Below are 13,079 nucleotides of genomic sequence, written 5' to 3'. Positions count from 1 at the left end.
TCAAATTTTTGCACCTTTGGTCTTTGTAGGTATAGACTTGACTTCATTGCTCCTAGGGCACAACATAACACAATTCTTTCTCCATTGCCACATTTCTACCTGACCCCAAATAGAAACACGACAGAAATTATGATTACAGCAGAATCAGAATGATTTCAGAGTAAAATGGAAAATGTTGTTACCAACCTTAATTTCCCTGTCAAATAAGTAGCTGCTGTATATGAAATCACAAGTATTTGAAAGGCCAGTGCTGTGAGGGTTTGCACTGCTGTAGTTATATGTTTTAGTAATAAAGACTTTTTCCAGCTGTAATGTTTATTGTTCCACAACAAGACTTATAATTTATTAACAAAAGAAAAAACAAGTCAATAGCTTTATTTCACAACAGACTTAGCACAGCACACATCTTGGGCTGTGTTTGGGTAAAATAATCATGTGGAAGAGCAGCTGTTTTGGGGAATTTTGTTTACCATCTTGGCTGCAATCACACAGATGCTCTTCTAACTGCTCCAGACATGGGAGGTGTCCCAGGAATTTCAGCACAGCGTGTGTCTGTACAGAGAGGAGATCCGGGTCCTGAAGCTACGTGTACACTGCAGGCCAGAGGCACGTTTGCAGCGTGTCCACACAGATCTGGGCTAGTTTTATCCTAGAGAGTGTGACAGTAGTTATATCGTGACAGTAGTCGTGGTGACATTTCACTGTGTCAAGAGCAAAACAGCACAATGGTGTTACACAACCTTGGAAAAGGGGACTGGAAGGGCTGTGGGACTATGGATGACACCATCTCTCTCTCTCTCCTCCCCAGCTGCCCTGTCAGGATGATTGTGCTGGCAGTGTGGGACTTGTATTTTGGGGACTTCGTCCCCTGCTGGAGGACACAAGTATGAAGTGGTGCTGGAAGACTGAGCTTTACTCTCCCTGGGCACAAGACTGCCTGACTAGACTCAGCTTCTATCCCATCCACCTTCTCTCAGGACACAGACTGTCCCCATAAGCATGGAAATTCTGATCCACTAGACAAGGATTTTGCTACAGGGTGAGGTTTGGGTGGCAACAAGTGGCAGAAGGTGTGTCTCTGTTCCCTGCTCCCTATCATGTACGTGCTCTCAAATTCATCTGATCTTGTCCCTAGGGAAGTTCACCCCATAGATAAGGCACGGCACAAGCTGAGAGCAGATCTCTTCAGGCTTCCTTCATCTCTTCTTCTCCCAGGACCCACCAGCCTTGCTGGGTCCACACATGGGACAGTTTTCTCTCTACGGGGGCACAGAAGGGCCAGGCTGGGGCAGGGCTCGATGCTACTGAATAGGACAGAAGACAAATACTAAAAAGGACACAGTAACATCACCCCACAGTAACTGCTATCACTTGCTATCAACCTTATTTAGATTCATGACAAACCCAATGATATTATGGCATCGCCCATCAAGACACGGATATTTAAGCTGCAGAAGCTTGTCTCTGATTCTATGGGAAGTTAAAGCTCCCATCCATGCGGCACAATAATCAATGTAAAACTAATTTAGGTACATCTCTACCAGCTTTAGTCAAAATTGCAGCCATAGCATAGGTGTACCTTACTTCCCCACATCTAGCACATTCTCTCCTTATTTTTGCTTTAAAAAACGGTATCAAAATCCCGAGCTTTCAAAGCTCGCTAACCTGTGTGCTGCCTTCCTCTAAATGTTGCAGACATCATCATTTCCAGACACAAACGCCAACCTCTGTGGACCCAGAGCACAAACACTGATGCAACCAATATTTGCTTGGAAGGATCAGAAATCTCGGTCCTTTCCAAAACCTGAAGTCATCATTGTGTCAGGCCGTCTGAAAGGCACTCCATCAGAAATAGCTGCAACTGTCTTAATTACTTTGCCTCTCTATAATTAATCTCTGCATTCACATTTGAAGTAAAACTTTTAAGATAGAGATGGATTTAGGAGTCTGGAAAAACTGGGTTTACATCAATTAATTACAAACATTCCACATATGTAGGTAGCTTTATGTAGGCTCTAGGTAAATAAAATCAGGCAAATAATTTTAAAATCTGCAATTTATATAGCAAAGTCCCATTAAATGATCCAAATATAAACAAATAACAGCATCTAGATTTTATCATACCTTCAGTCTGACAATCTGAAAGAATTCTGTAGACATTATTTAGGCTTCAAAACACTTATAATATCTACAAACTCCATTTTGCAGCTGTGGATACTACAACACAGCACAGTGAAGCAACACATATTAGGAACAGGTCATAAAATAGAAGCTTTTAATTTGGTCACTGTTAATACAGGATGGCACCGCCTGATCTTTTGCATCTTAGGAACAGCAGTTAATGGACAGGTAAGGGAAAACTAAGTCACACTCGCTTCCAGCACAATACTAAACCTGTTAACGTTCTCCTCTCTTTTTGCTGAAATTTTGGTTAGCAGTTCTCCTCCACGCCAGCAGACACATCTGCATGCACGTTACAGCCTCCATCCTGCAGATATTCATTTGCTACGAGGTGTGGTGCATGTTCCTAGGTCATCAGTTATTGCTATGGCGTCAGCAGGACTTCCCCAACCACACCAGTCCAAAAATGCTTGCTGGGATGCATCTTCACTTGGTGAGCCAAGTCCTGGCCTCACCAGCTTCACTGCAACCCCAAACCATCCAAATGGGATCTCAGCGGTGGGAGAGATGTTCCCTTTAGCCATTTGCGAGATAAACCAACAGCAAATGCAGCAGCTTGGCCAATGCAGTAGCAACAACCTGAGTTAGGCAGGTTTTCCACATACAAAGCTCCCTGCCTGGCTGCTGGAGTCTCTCCGGTTGCCAGCAGAGGACTTGGAAGGCATTTTGCTGATGAGATCAAAGACGGGCTTTCAAAGCTCAGCACGCGGGATCTACCCACTGGAAGCAGAACAGACAGCATCTGGTCTCAGCCCAATCTCAGCTGAAAACAGTTCAACTAGTCTAATGGGGAGCCAGACGTTAGTTAGTGGTTAGTGTAAGCACTCAGCAAATTACCTGCCCTTTTTTGTGGTCCAAAAACAAGTGTAAATGAAGCAGCTGAGAGACCTAGCAAGGGAAAAGAGAGAGCCATTGTGGCAACACACATAAAAGCTTTGAGAATAAGGTCTATTTGAAGCATAAGTAATCGAGGTGAGACACGAGCACGACGCTGGGCACCATGTGCAGGGACTCACATACACATCAAAAGCAGGGACACCCACATGTGAACTACACCTTTGAACGTAGGTTCTCCCTTAGCTTTCCCAGAGAGATGGAGAATCCACCCCATAACCTCAGCTGACAGTGTGTTTCCTCATAAGTGCGTTTAAAGAGTAAAGCAAATCATAAACACAACAGGCTGTCACTCCAGTCCTTGCACTTGATTGATGCTTCCTGCTGGAGAAACCCTCAGTGTGTGGCCACCTCTGTAATCCAGACTTAAGATCATTAAGAACAGAGTGCATTTATGACTTATTTAGGCACAGGATTAAGTGAGGGACACGTGGCAGTCATTTTAGCCCTGGTGACTGACAGGTCTTCTGAGAAGTCAGGTAATGCCGGGGAATTACAGCAATGAGTGGGAGTTTGCACACAGAAGCATTATCACGTCTGGCTATGGGCAGGTCCTGCTAAGAGCAAAACCAGCGGCTTTATTCTCTGAGCACAGGCCTGAGTGAGGGAGGAAACTGCTTCTGCCACCATATCAACACAAATATCCTACAAACAATATCCTTATGGCCAGGGCCTGCGTGCTGTGCCCAGCCCGAGACAGCTCCATGGCTTGGAGATGCCAGACAGTATTCCAGACTCAAAGGGAAACCAGCTGACGTTAATATTGATGGTGGAAACTTAATTTCATCCACCCTTTTTGTTTGTGCAGTTCATTTCCTCTCCAGGGAACTGTTTGTTATTGCGTCTCCCAGCCTCGTCTCTCTGTATTAATGTATTGTTTGATTCTGCTGTCCCGTGCATTCACTGGCTATTGTTTGATTCTTGGAGACACGAACCAAAGAGTCAACGAGAGAGAGACAGTGGAAACAGCACTGTGTTTCTATTGATTTGGGGAAAAAAACCCAAACAGATTCTCGAAGACTTAAGAGTGATGACACCACAAGCTGTCACACCACGACAGGAACAGTTCACAAAATTCTGTGAGCAATGACATGCTAACATATGTTTCAAGAAAGCCATTTGGTATAGCATTGCACAGCCATGAGATGTTTGATTTTAGATCCCAAATCCTTTACAGGAAGCTACTTTCAAAAGCAGCATGCTCAGCCCTCCTCGATAAAACTAATGGGTCCTCAAAGGTTTATCAAACTGCATTATTTTGTATCACTCCCAGCTTCTGCAACTCTTGGCCATGTCAGAGATCAGGGGACATAGTGTGGCCATTACAGATATGGTACTAAGCAGAGACAGAACTGTTCGCTGTTACCTTTGGTAAGCAGAGAAGCACTCTCGCACCAAGCACCGGGATCTCATTGTTACAAAGAGGCTTTATCCAGCCTATTAAAGGGAAGGATGCTCCTCACCCCATGCCTCCCTCTTTCCGATTCAAGTAAAATTGTGATTCTCCACCATCATGCCACAAAAGGCTGCATCTCCCTCCTGCACAAGTTTGGGCTCCAAACTCCCACAGTAAACACGTTTCAGTTTTCATGGAAAATTTGGGATCAACATATTGACTTTCAGCATTGGCTATACCAGCCAGATGACAGAAATGAAGGAAAATATACTATTTGACTAGAGAGGATAAAATCCAAATGACCTCCAGTGTTTCCCTTCCAGTGCCCTGGTTTAAAAAACAGCAAACACAATGGGAAACTTCCCAATAAATTCCCGGGGCTAAGGGACCCTAAAGTAGTGGAGCTGCGACCCCTCATGGGCTGGTGAGCCCAAAGGTGGAAACGGACATGATGATGTTGGACCAGAAAGGTGGTTGTGAGCTGAAGCAATTTGGGAACTGCTGATGCTGCACTCCTGAACACTAAGGAGGTGGATGCACACCCCGAAACCCTCCTGCTTTCATCTGCATGTCTGGTCCTTTTAACCAACAACCAGAGTGATTGCCAGCTCTGGCAGCACCACAAGCCATATTTCCCCACGCTTGAAAGGCTCCTGGACTCTTTCTCAGACTTATTAGGCACAAACAAGCTTTTCATCGATACCAATCATGCGTGCCTGCTCACTCCACCTCATTTATCATCTCCTGCCAAGACACTGTGCCCACTGCCAGCAGCATATGCACCTCACTCCCCTTCTAAAGGTGGGGGTACTGAGGGGCACACAACGGGCCACAGCACCAGTTGCTGTGCTAACAGTCCCTGCTCTATGCATAGGAGGGCAGAAGGAGTGCAGAAAAGGGTCCATTATCAGAAACTTCTGGGTTACGATGACCTGCTGGTTGTGAGATGTTTACTGCAGGTATCCTTTGAAGAGCAGAGTTGAGGCTGCAGCTTGGGGATGGTTAAGTGGTTGAGAGGAGGATTTGTCTTGAGGGTGGGGAAAGATATTGACCTGTTTGGCAGAACTGGTTTGTTTGGGGTGAGGCATAAGGATACGTGCAAATAGGATCTGGGAAACCCAGGAGCTTGAAGGAGAGAGTTGGAGAGTTGGGGGAGAGTGTAAAATTGGTTGTAGATACAGGGGAGGCAATGGTGGGGCTGGGCAGGGTCTTGGGAAGGGAAGCAGGGAGTAAAAGGGCGGGGGATTGGGGACAGGGCAAGGCAGCAGTGGTGGAAGCCTTAGGGTGACAGATGGAGGATGAGAAAGTGCTGGGAGCATGGTGACAGCAAGGGAGGACACAGGAGCGTGCTGGGGGAGGCTGCTGCTGCCTCCACACCATTGGCCCTGCAGCCTCACTGCAGCCTCACACGTGTCCCAGCCGCTCACACCAAAACCTGACTGGTGTCAATGAAAAACCCAGTTATGCCCAGGCCTCCATCTGACAGCCCCACTGCTGTAAAGAAGGTGGTGGGCAGTGCCCAGGGCCCTTTGGAAGCAGGAAAAGCTGAACTAGTTGGAACTAATTGAAAACACACAAAAAGCAGCAGGATTTACTGCCTGGTCATCTAATCCTGCCATTTAGGTCAGACCCACTTGAAGTCACAGCGTGTCACAGAATGACCAAGCAATGAGGACAGGATTACAGAGCCCCAAATGAGATTATGCTCCTTGGTGGGGACACAAGCTGCTGAGGGCAGGGAAAAGATTGGTGTTGAGCATCTAGCAGGGGTAATAAGACCAGATATCCAATGCCCTCTCTGCTTAGAGAGAGTCAAAAATAGACTCTCTGGAGAGAGAGAAAACACCCAAGCGAGCCAGCTGGGCAGACTCAGGGTGCTTGGGACACTGACAGCTCCTCAGCCTGTAAAATGAATTGGCACACATTTGTGCCAGTGCTAGCACAACTGTGGCTTCAAAACAAAACAGAGCAGGGGAAGGGAGCAGAAGGAAGGGAGACGAGCCTGCACTTGGCTAACTAAAACTGCAGGCTATTTAAGATAGAAAGGCGAAAGGGTCAGGGGATCAGAGATAAGGAAAGTGTGGGTGTGCACAGCTTGTCTTAGTGATAAGTGATATAAGTAGCAGCCTGTGACACACAAATCAGAGAGGAGCAGATTGTGCTGCTCAATGGGTAAGAAGAATGAAGAGATGGGCCTTGCCCAAATCTTATCACAAAAGAAAAAAGATCATGACAGATCTTGTGCAACACGAGAAGATCTATTACCACAGCTCGGAGAGAAATGAGAGGACAGGACTGCGCACAGTGGGAGACATGTCTCCAAGTACCAGAGGTTTTAGATTTAAGCTAATTTACTGAAAACAGGTCTGTACAGAATGCACTTTCAGCCCAGCCTCTCTCTTTGCCACCAGAAGATGCTGACTGACAAAATTAGAGGGTCCATTTCTTAATACAAAACCATCTTTTCCTCACCCATCAATCCAAGTGAAGCAAGAAATAGGACAGATCCTCACATTCACTTGTTGGTAGAAGCCACATTTTCCATGAGAGCTACAGGAGCCCAGTGCTCCTGAATATATGGTCATCTCTATAGGTTCCAATTATAATATGATCCATTAAAGGCTGATGATACTCGAAGAACCTGTTCTGGGCTCACTTTCCCATCTACACGCAACACTTATCACAGGGTAACCTTGGCATTGGGGAAAGCCAGGATAAGCCTTAGAAATTGTATTCTCTTTCCTCCCTTCCTGGAAACTTCCCCCCAAGGACAGGACCACAGTCTTGTCTGGCATCTGTCAGCTCAAAGTGTTTTGCAGATCATTAGTCACTTAAACTTCTCTCACGCAGGATAATCTAGCGCTGTTATAACTCCTTCTCAAGTGAGCAAGTCAAGGTGTTGACATATATTTAACAGCAGCTGAAAACCAGGGCAACAGAAGCTGTTAACAGCCGTACCTGCTTGTATCGCTGCTCTCCTGGAATGGCTCCCTTCACAGCAGCAGAGACAGCTGAATGCAGACACGTCCACACCTGACCCATCACACTTCACATCCCAAATACCTGAGGAACCCCAGCTCAGCACTCCTGTACTGCAACACATTGGGCTGTAAATCACAGCCATTCAGCTCTCCCTGCCCAAAAGGCAATAAATTCAGTCTGAGAAGGGCAGGGACAGAAGCTGCTTTACTCATTCCTGACCATTACACCATGAAGAGTGTAAACGTGTTTTGGGTGTGGTCCCATGAGCAGCAGAGTTAAACTGTCTACTTCTCATCACCAGGAAGGGAAGATCTTGCTTTTCATTCCTTCAACCACACTCCTCACTCTGGTTCTGTCCCTTACCCTTGTGCTGGCTCAGGCACTCACGACACATTTGAGGGCTCAAAAAACAGTATTCCCATTTTTCCACTTTCTGGATTAGCTTTCTGATAGATTAGAGGTATCCTGAGGAGGTCCAAAGAACTGGTGCATAGTAATGCACCAGGAGCAGGAGCATTGCACCATTTTGGAGGAGAAGAGCTGTAAAATCAGCTCACGCTGTCTCTTGGATCTGCACCCTGAGGCACACAGAAGCAAACAACTCGCTGGAGGCCACAGGCCAAAGTGGTGAAGGAAGCCAGGAGTCCTATTTTTCCTCACATATTCAGAGTAATTTACATGTCAAGGTTGAACCAAAGACACGAAGAGTCCTTGCTTTGTTATAAAAAAAATATCAGTCAATCCAATAACAACGTCTCAAGCTTATCAATAGATCATTTTCACCTCCTCAAAGGAAAGACACAGGTCCATTTATAGGTTGCTATACCTTATCTGTTTTCTCTCAAGTTCAGCTGGCAGATGTACCATACAACAATATTATATAAGTCACAGAGTTGCTTTCTTCCAGCACTGAATGGGCAGCTTCATTAACTCACACAAAACAACAGCTTCCTTGTACCCTGGAGACTCTTCTCCCTTCTATTCAGCTTCCCACTGCCACTGGAGCCACAGCTCAAGGCACTGAGATTCTTAAGCAACACACCAGAAAAACAGAACAGTGAGAAGAAAAACTGTGGTGCTGCATATTTATTCAGGTTGAAGAGCTGATGAAGACACTGTTGCAGGGCTGAGATGAGCTGGTTGTGCTGTGGGTCTGGGCTACTGCTGAGCTTCTCATATTCAGGAGCTCCCCAAACAGGACTCCGAGTTTATTTGGGATTCACAAGTAGCTTCTCACTCTGTCCTAAAAACAGCTCTAGCACAGACAGTTTGCAGCACCTTGTAGGAAGGGGTTCAGAACACAGGCAGTGCTACAAACCAGGCATTCCCTGAGCCTTTTTATGTCTGTGGTGCGACTTCTTCAGGCTTACATAGAAGCAGTAAAAGTGTTAAGTGTCATGGAGACATCACACAAATATAATTTCGTTGGGCATATAACACATGGCTTTGCCTTAGCTCCACATTTACTCCAGGTTTCAGTCCAGGTTTGGCTTAGCCAGCAGTCCCTGGGTTAGCAGAGCCTATCCACTGAAGAGCAACAGTTCAGGAGAAGAACTGAGCCAGGCCTGACAGCCACAGCCTTCACAGTGCTTGGCAGGGAAAAAGGAGGCAATTCTTGGTTTTTCTTTGGAACAGGATTTAGCTGTTGCATATATTTGTGATCCTACATGTGCATGGCACATCCCAGGGGCTCTGCACTTCTATAATACCTTGCATTCAACGTACTTTATAGACTTTATAGTATTTGGCCTTGAAAGGATGTATTATGCATTTTTACAAAAGACATACTAAAATGATGTGCCTGAGGTCATATGAAAAGCATTTGACAGAGGAAAATAATTTCCTTCAACTTCCATTCACATGTTTCCTAATACCAGTACCCACCTGGCCCATATGTTTCTATTATCCTTTTGCAAGGGGGACTGTGTCTGATCGCATGAAAGCTGTATCTTTTATACAAGTCTTGCCTCCAGAATGCAAGGGTATAGTCACTGTGTGCACCTACCCTAAGCCACGATAATCCATGGCCAGAGAGCAAGACCACAAAATGCAGTTATCAGGTCCTTGCAGCTTTTATGCAAGCACAGAAACAGAGATAACAGCTATTTTATAGTTTTGGCTCTAAGCCAGGAAGACAGTACAAGATACACCTCCTCAGATGAGACCACTCACCCAGTATTCACTCATGCTCCAAAAGCACCTAATGCCACTTCCCATTCACTCTTAAATAAACACATCTTCAGAGAACTAGGCACCAGGTATATTATACGTAAGCCTTGTAGATGAACTTTTAGCCTTCATGAACTTCAGATCATGTCCACTTTCTGTGAGTACCCAAATTATAGGTCATTAGATCCTCCAGACTTCTCAACAACTCAGCACAACAATTGAAAAACTGGGATGCAGATGGCCTTTCCCTTCACCATGGAAGGTGCTGACCAAAAAAAAACGACGTTTCCTTGACAGAGTGTTAACTGTGTTCGCCTAACATCAGCATCTTTCAAGGAAGCATGCTTCTATTTTGACAGTAAAAATGATTATGGGTTGTGATGAACAGAATTGCTAATGCTGTCACCCTGGTACTGATGGAAAATGTAACATTCAGAGGTCTGAGGTAGACCCTAGTCTTAATCGATCATTTCCAGCCTCCTGTGGGTTCACTAGGTACCACACAGAATCACAGAATGGCTGGGGTTGGAAGGGACCTCTGGAGATCATCCAGTCCAACCCACCTGCTAAAGCAGGTTCACCAGAGCAGATCACACAGGAAGGTGTCCAGGCAGGTTTGAATGTCTCCAGAGAAGGAGACTCCACAACCTCTCTGGGCAGCCTGGTCCAGGGCTCTGGCACCTCAAAGTAAAGAACTTTCTCATGTTTAGGTGGACACAGACTGTCTTCATCCCAAGAGGGACCTGTGTGTCTGGTGAATGAGATACCAGGGGGCATGACAAAAAAATCATGGAGAGAATCCCTGCCCTCACCATCTCTCCCCCTCCACACTGTGGCTGCTGTTGGTGATGGATGCAGATGAGATGCCAATGTCACCATCCTGACCCACACCTTTACCTTTGAAGCTGCCATGACGGCTGCTGTGGCTGCGACGTTCAGGCCGCGCTTCCCGAAGTGCACAAGGGCATCGTAGCTCCGGTCTTTTGCCTGGACGAGGCAGTCATCGATCTCCTGTCACAGCAGACGACAACAACAACAACAAAAAGAAAGCACAAGAAGAACAAGTTCAGAGTCCTCCCAGCCTCAAACTCTTGGCGTGGCCAGGTCATCTTCTATGGAGGCAGACATCGTCTGTTTCCTCCACCTTGGCTGAAGAGAAGTTCACAGCCAATGTCTGCAGAAAGGAAAGGTTTGTGGGGGTGTAGTAACTCCCACTGCAGGCTTTGGGAACTCTTTATTCTGTGAACGACAGATTGGGACCCAAGGCTGGGATACACTTGCACAGTGCAACCCCCATCAATAGGTCCTGGGAGTAAGACAGACACATCTGCCTGGGAAGAACGGACCAGGGTGTGTCAGGAGCCACTGGCAATCTATGGACCCTAAAGACAAATTGCATTGCCCCATAATTGAAAAGAATCAGATGATGACACTGAGCAGCTGCAGCTCTGCTGCCCTGGGTCCAGGATTAGTGGTCTCAGAAGTATCCAAGGTATCTCTGCACATCACTGCAGTGTCCAGCTTCAACATGCCCATGGAACTGGTAGGTCCAGAGCTTCTGGACTTTGCTGTTCTAATATACAGTGAAATCGTTACAAAAATCCCTGCCCTCGCCCTCCCTCCCTCAAGACACAGGGATCTGGATGATAATGGATGACAACTTCTAGTACGCAGCTACTGGATGTGCTGGGTTAGTAGGGACTGGAAGCTGTAAATAAGAGGTGGCAATCCAAAATGCACAAGCACTACTTGTGAGAAGCGTAAGCAGAAGTTCACAGGAAGCAGAGAGATGGGACTGATCCCCACTGTCCTTCTCGGACAGGACTGAGATACAACTGTTCATGCACTGCCTGTGGCTAAACATCTTTCATTTCCACAGCTGCCAATGTGGGAAACAGTTATTAACTTCTTGGTAGTTTGCATGTTGATACATGACTGACAGTTATCCATGTATTCCCATGAGTCAAACAGATCCACCTGACAATATCCCATTCATAGCCACAGGCATCTCCTAGGCAGGCAGGCGATCCAAGCTGTAACGTCCCTCCTCAAAATTAGCATCATGAATTTGAGCAAGACATTTCTGAAGCCAGGACTCCACATACTACATGCCTTACTTCAGCATGCTGTGCATCTCCCAGCCAGGTAAAAGTTTACTAAGCACCTTTCAGACAGGCTGGGTTATTCGTCTCATTGCTGCACCACATTTTAGGCAGAGCTGGGGACAAAGTTAAGGAGCCCTGGCTGCCAGACTCTGTTTCTCTAATCGTTATATCCAGCCACAACACAGCACTCTGGCTATATTCAGTCTGTATGTGCAAAGCAGCTATAGGAGGTATTTTTAATCCCCCTCCCTCCCAACTTCTCAAGTGCACAAAGATGAGTTAATACATGTGAGTGCGCTGAACAGATGCCAGTATTTAAAAACACAACAACCACAAAGAACAAAAACACCCATCAAAAGTAGATGATCAAATGACAGAGGAAGAGAATCAGCAACTCCCAGTCCCTCAATGAAAATGAGTGATACGAAGACTGGAGTAAACACACTGTAGATCTGCTCCACCCAGAGAGGACCCAGGCACCTGTGATTACCTTTTCTTTTGAAGACAGCGTTGGATGAACAAATTTCCTGTACAGGAGGCTAGAGCCTTTTGTATACGGAGACAGCAGCCAAGCTACAAAAGCTATTTTGAGTTCATAGTAGAATGGAAACCTAGAAGAAAAAGAGCTGTTAAAGTCTGCTCCCAGTTTAACCACTGCCCTTAATTAGAGATGCTCGGCACAGGAAGGGACTGGTCAGTCTGGCTTAGGGCAGCTTTCGCTTAGCAAAGAACTCAAAGACCAAACCACATTCACTCTCCTTGGCACACATCTCAACTAGGCACATGGGTAAATCTTTACTTGGGTATCAGGGCCATTATTTAATGGTCTGGAAGAGACTCTGCCGTGTGATGAGGAGTTTTCTACATGCAAAGAGCATAGATGCTGCCTTCAGAGTATCCCCAGTCATTACAAAGGAGCAAATCAGTATTTCATTGATACATTTATGCACTTTTCATCTCTCTGCCCTTCTGCTTTTAAGATAACAACTAACACTACTCTTTGTAGGCAGGAGCAAGCAAGAGTAGCACAGAGACCCCATGGTGGCTGTGCACCAGCCCAGCCAGACCCCTGTTGTGCCATCACAGCACTGCCACCAAGCCTGCAGGGCCATGCTGCACCCACGTCTGACTCTATGGGCCTCTGTAATGCTCTACTCTGAGCACGGATTTGTCAGGCTCGTCTTCCACCTTGTTGAGGATCTCTACAGCATACTTGATTTCACAGGCTGGACAAACTCTCTGTCATTCCTCCTGAGAAACCCACATAATACGTCCTCCAAAAAAACAAAGCTTCAGATGAACACAGTGGAGGTAGATCTGCATGCAAATTAGATAGAGACACAATAATGTCT

General features: G+C 46.1%; 1 protein-coding gene across 12 annotated transcripts in view; it reads right to left on the bottom strand.

The window, feature by feature from the left end:
* REEP1 (receptor accessory protein 1) overlaps positions 1-13,079 on the bottom strand; it is a 499,521-nt gene that overhangs the window by 21,414 nt on the left and 465,028 nt on the right. For all 12 annotated transcript variants that reach the window (XR_011739109.1, XM_071808459.1, XM_065836977.2 and 9 more), the window contains 2 exons: positions 12,218-12,338; positions 10,520-10,633 (listed from right to left, as the gene is read on the bottom strand). Coding sequence is in view for 11 of the 12 variants with exons in the window: in XM_071808459.1 (XP_071664560.1) it covers positions 10,520-10,633; positions 12,218-12,338 (235 nt within the window). In the remaining variant the exon portion in view is untranslated. The remainder of the gene's footprint in view (positions 1-10,519; positions 10,634-12,217; positions 12,339-13,079) is intronic.

Source organism: Patagioenas fasciata, chromosome 4 (assembly GCF_037038585.1).
Source record: "Patagioenas fasciata isolate bPatFas1 chromosome 4, bPatFas1.hap1, whole genome shotgun sequence".
In the NCBI taxonomy this organism is placed as follows: domain Eukaryota; kingdom Metazoa; phylum Chordata; class Aves; order Columbiformes; family Columbidae; genus Patagioenas; species Patagioenas fasciata.
The sequence above is the reverse complement of the archived record's forward strand: the minus strand, read 5'-3'. Positions and strand labels throughout refer to the sequence as shown.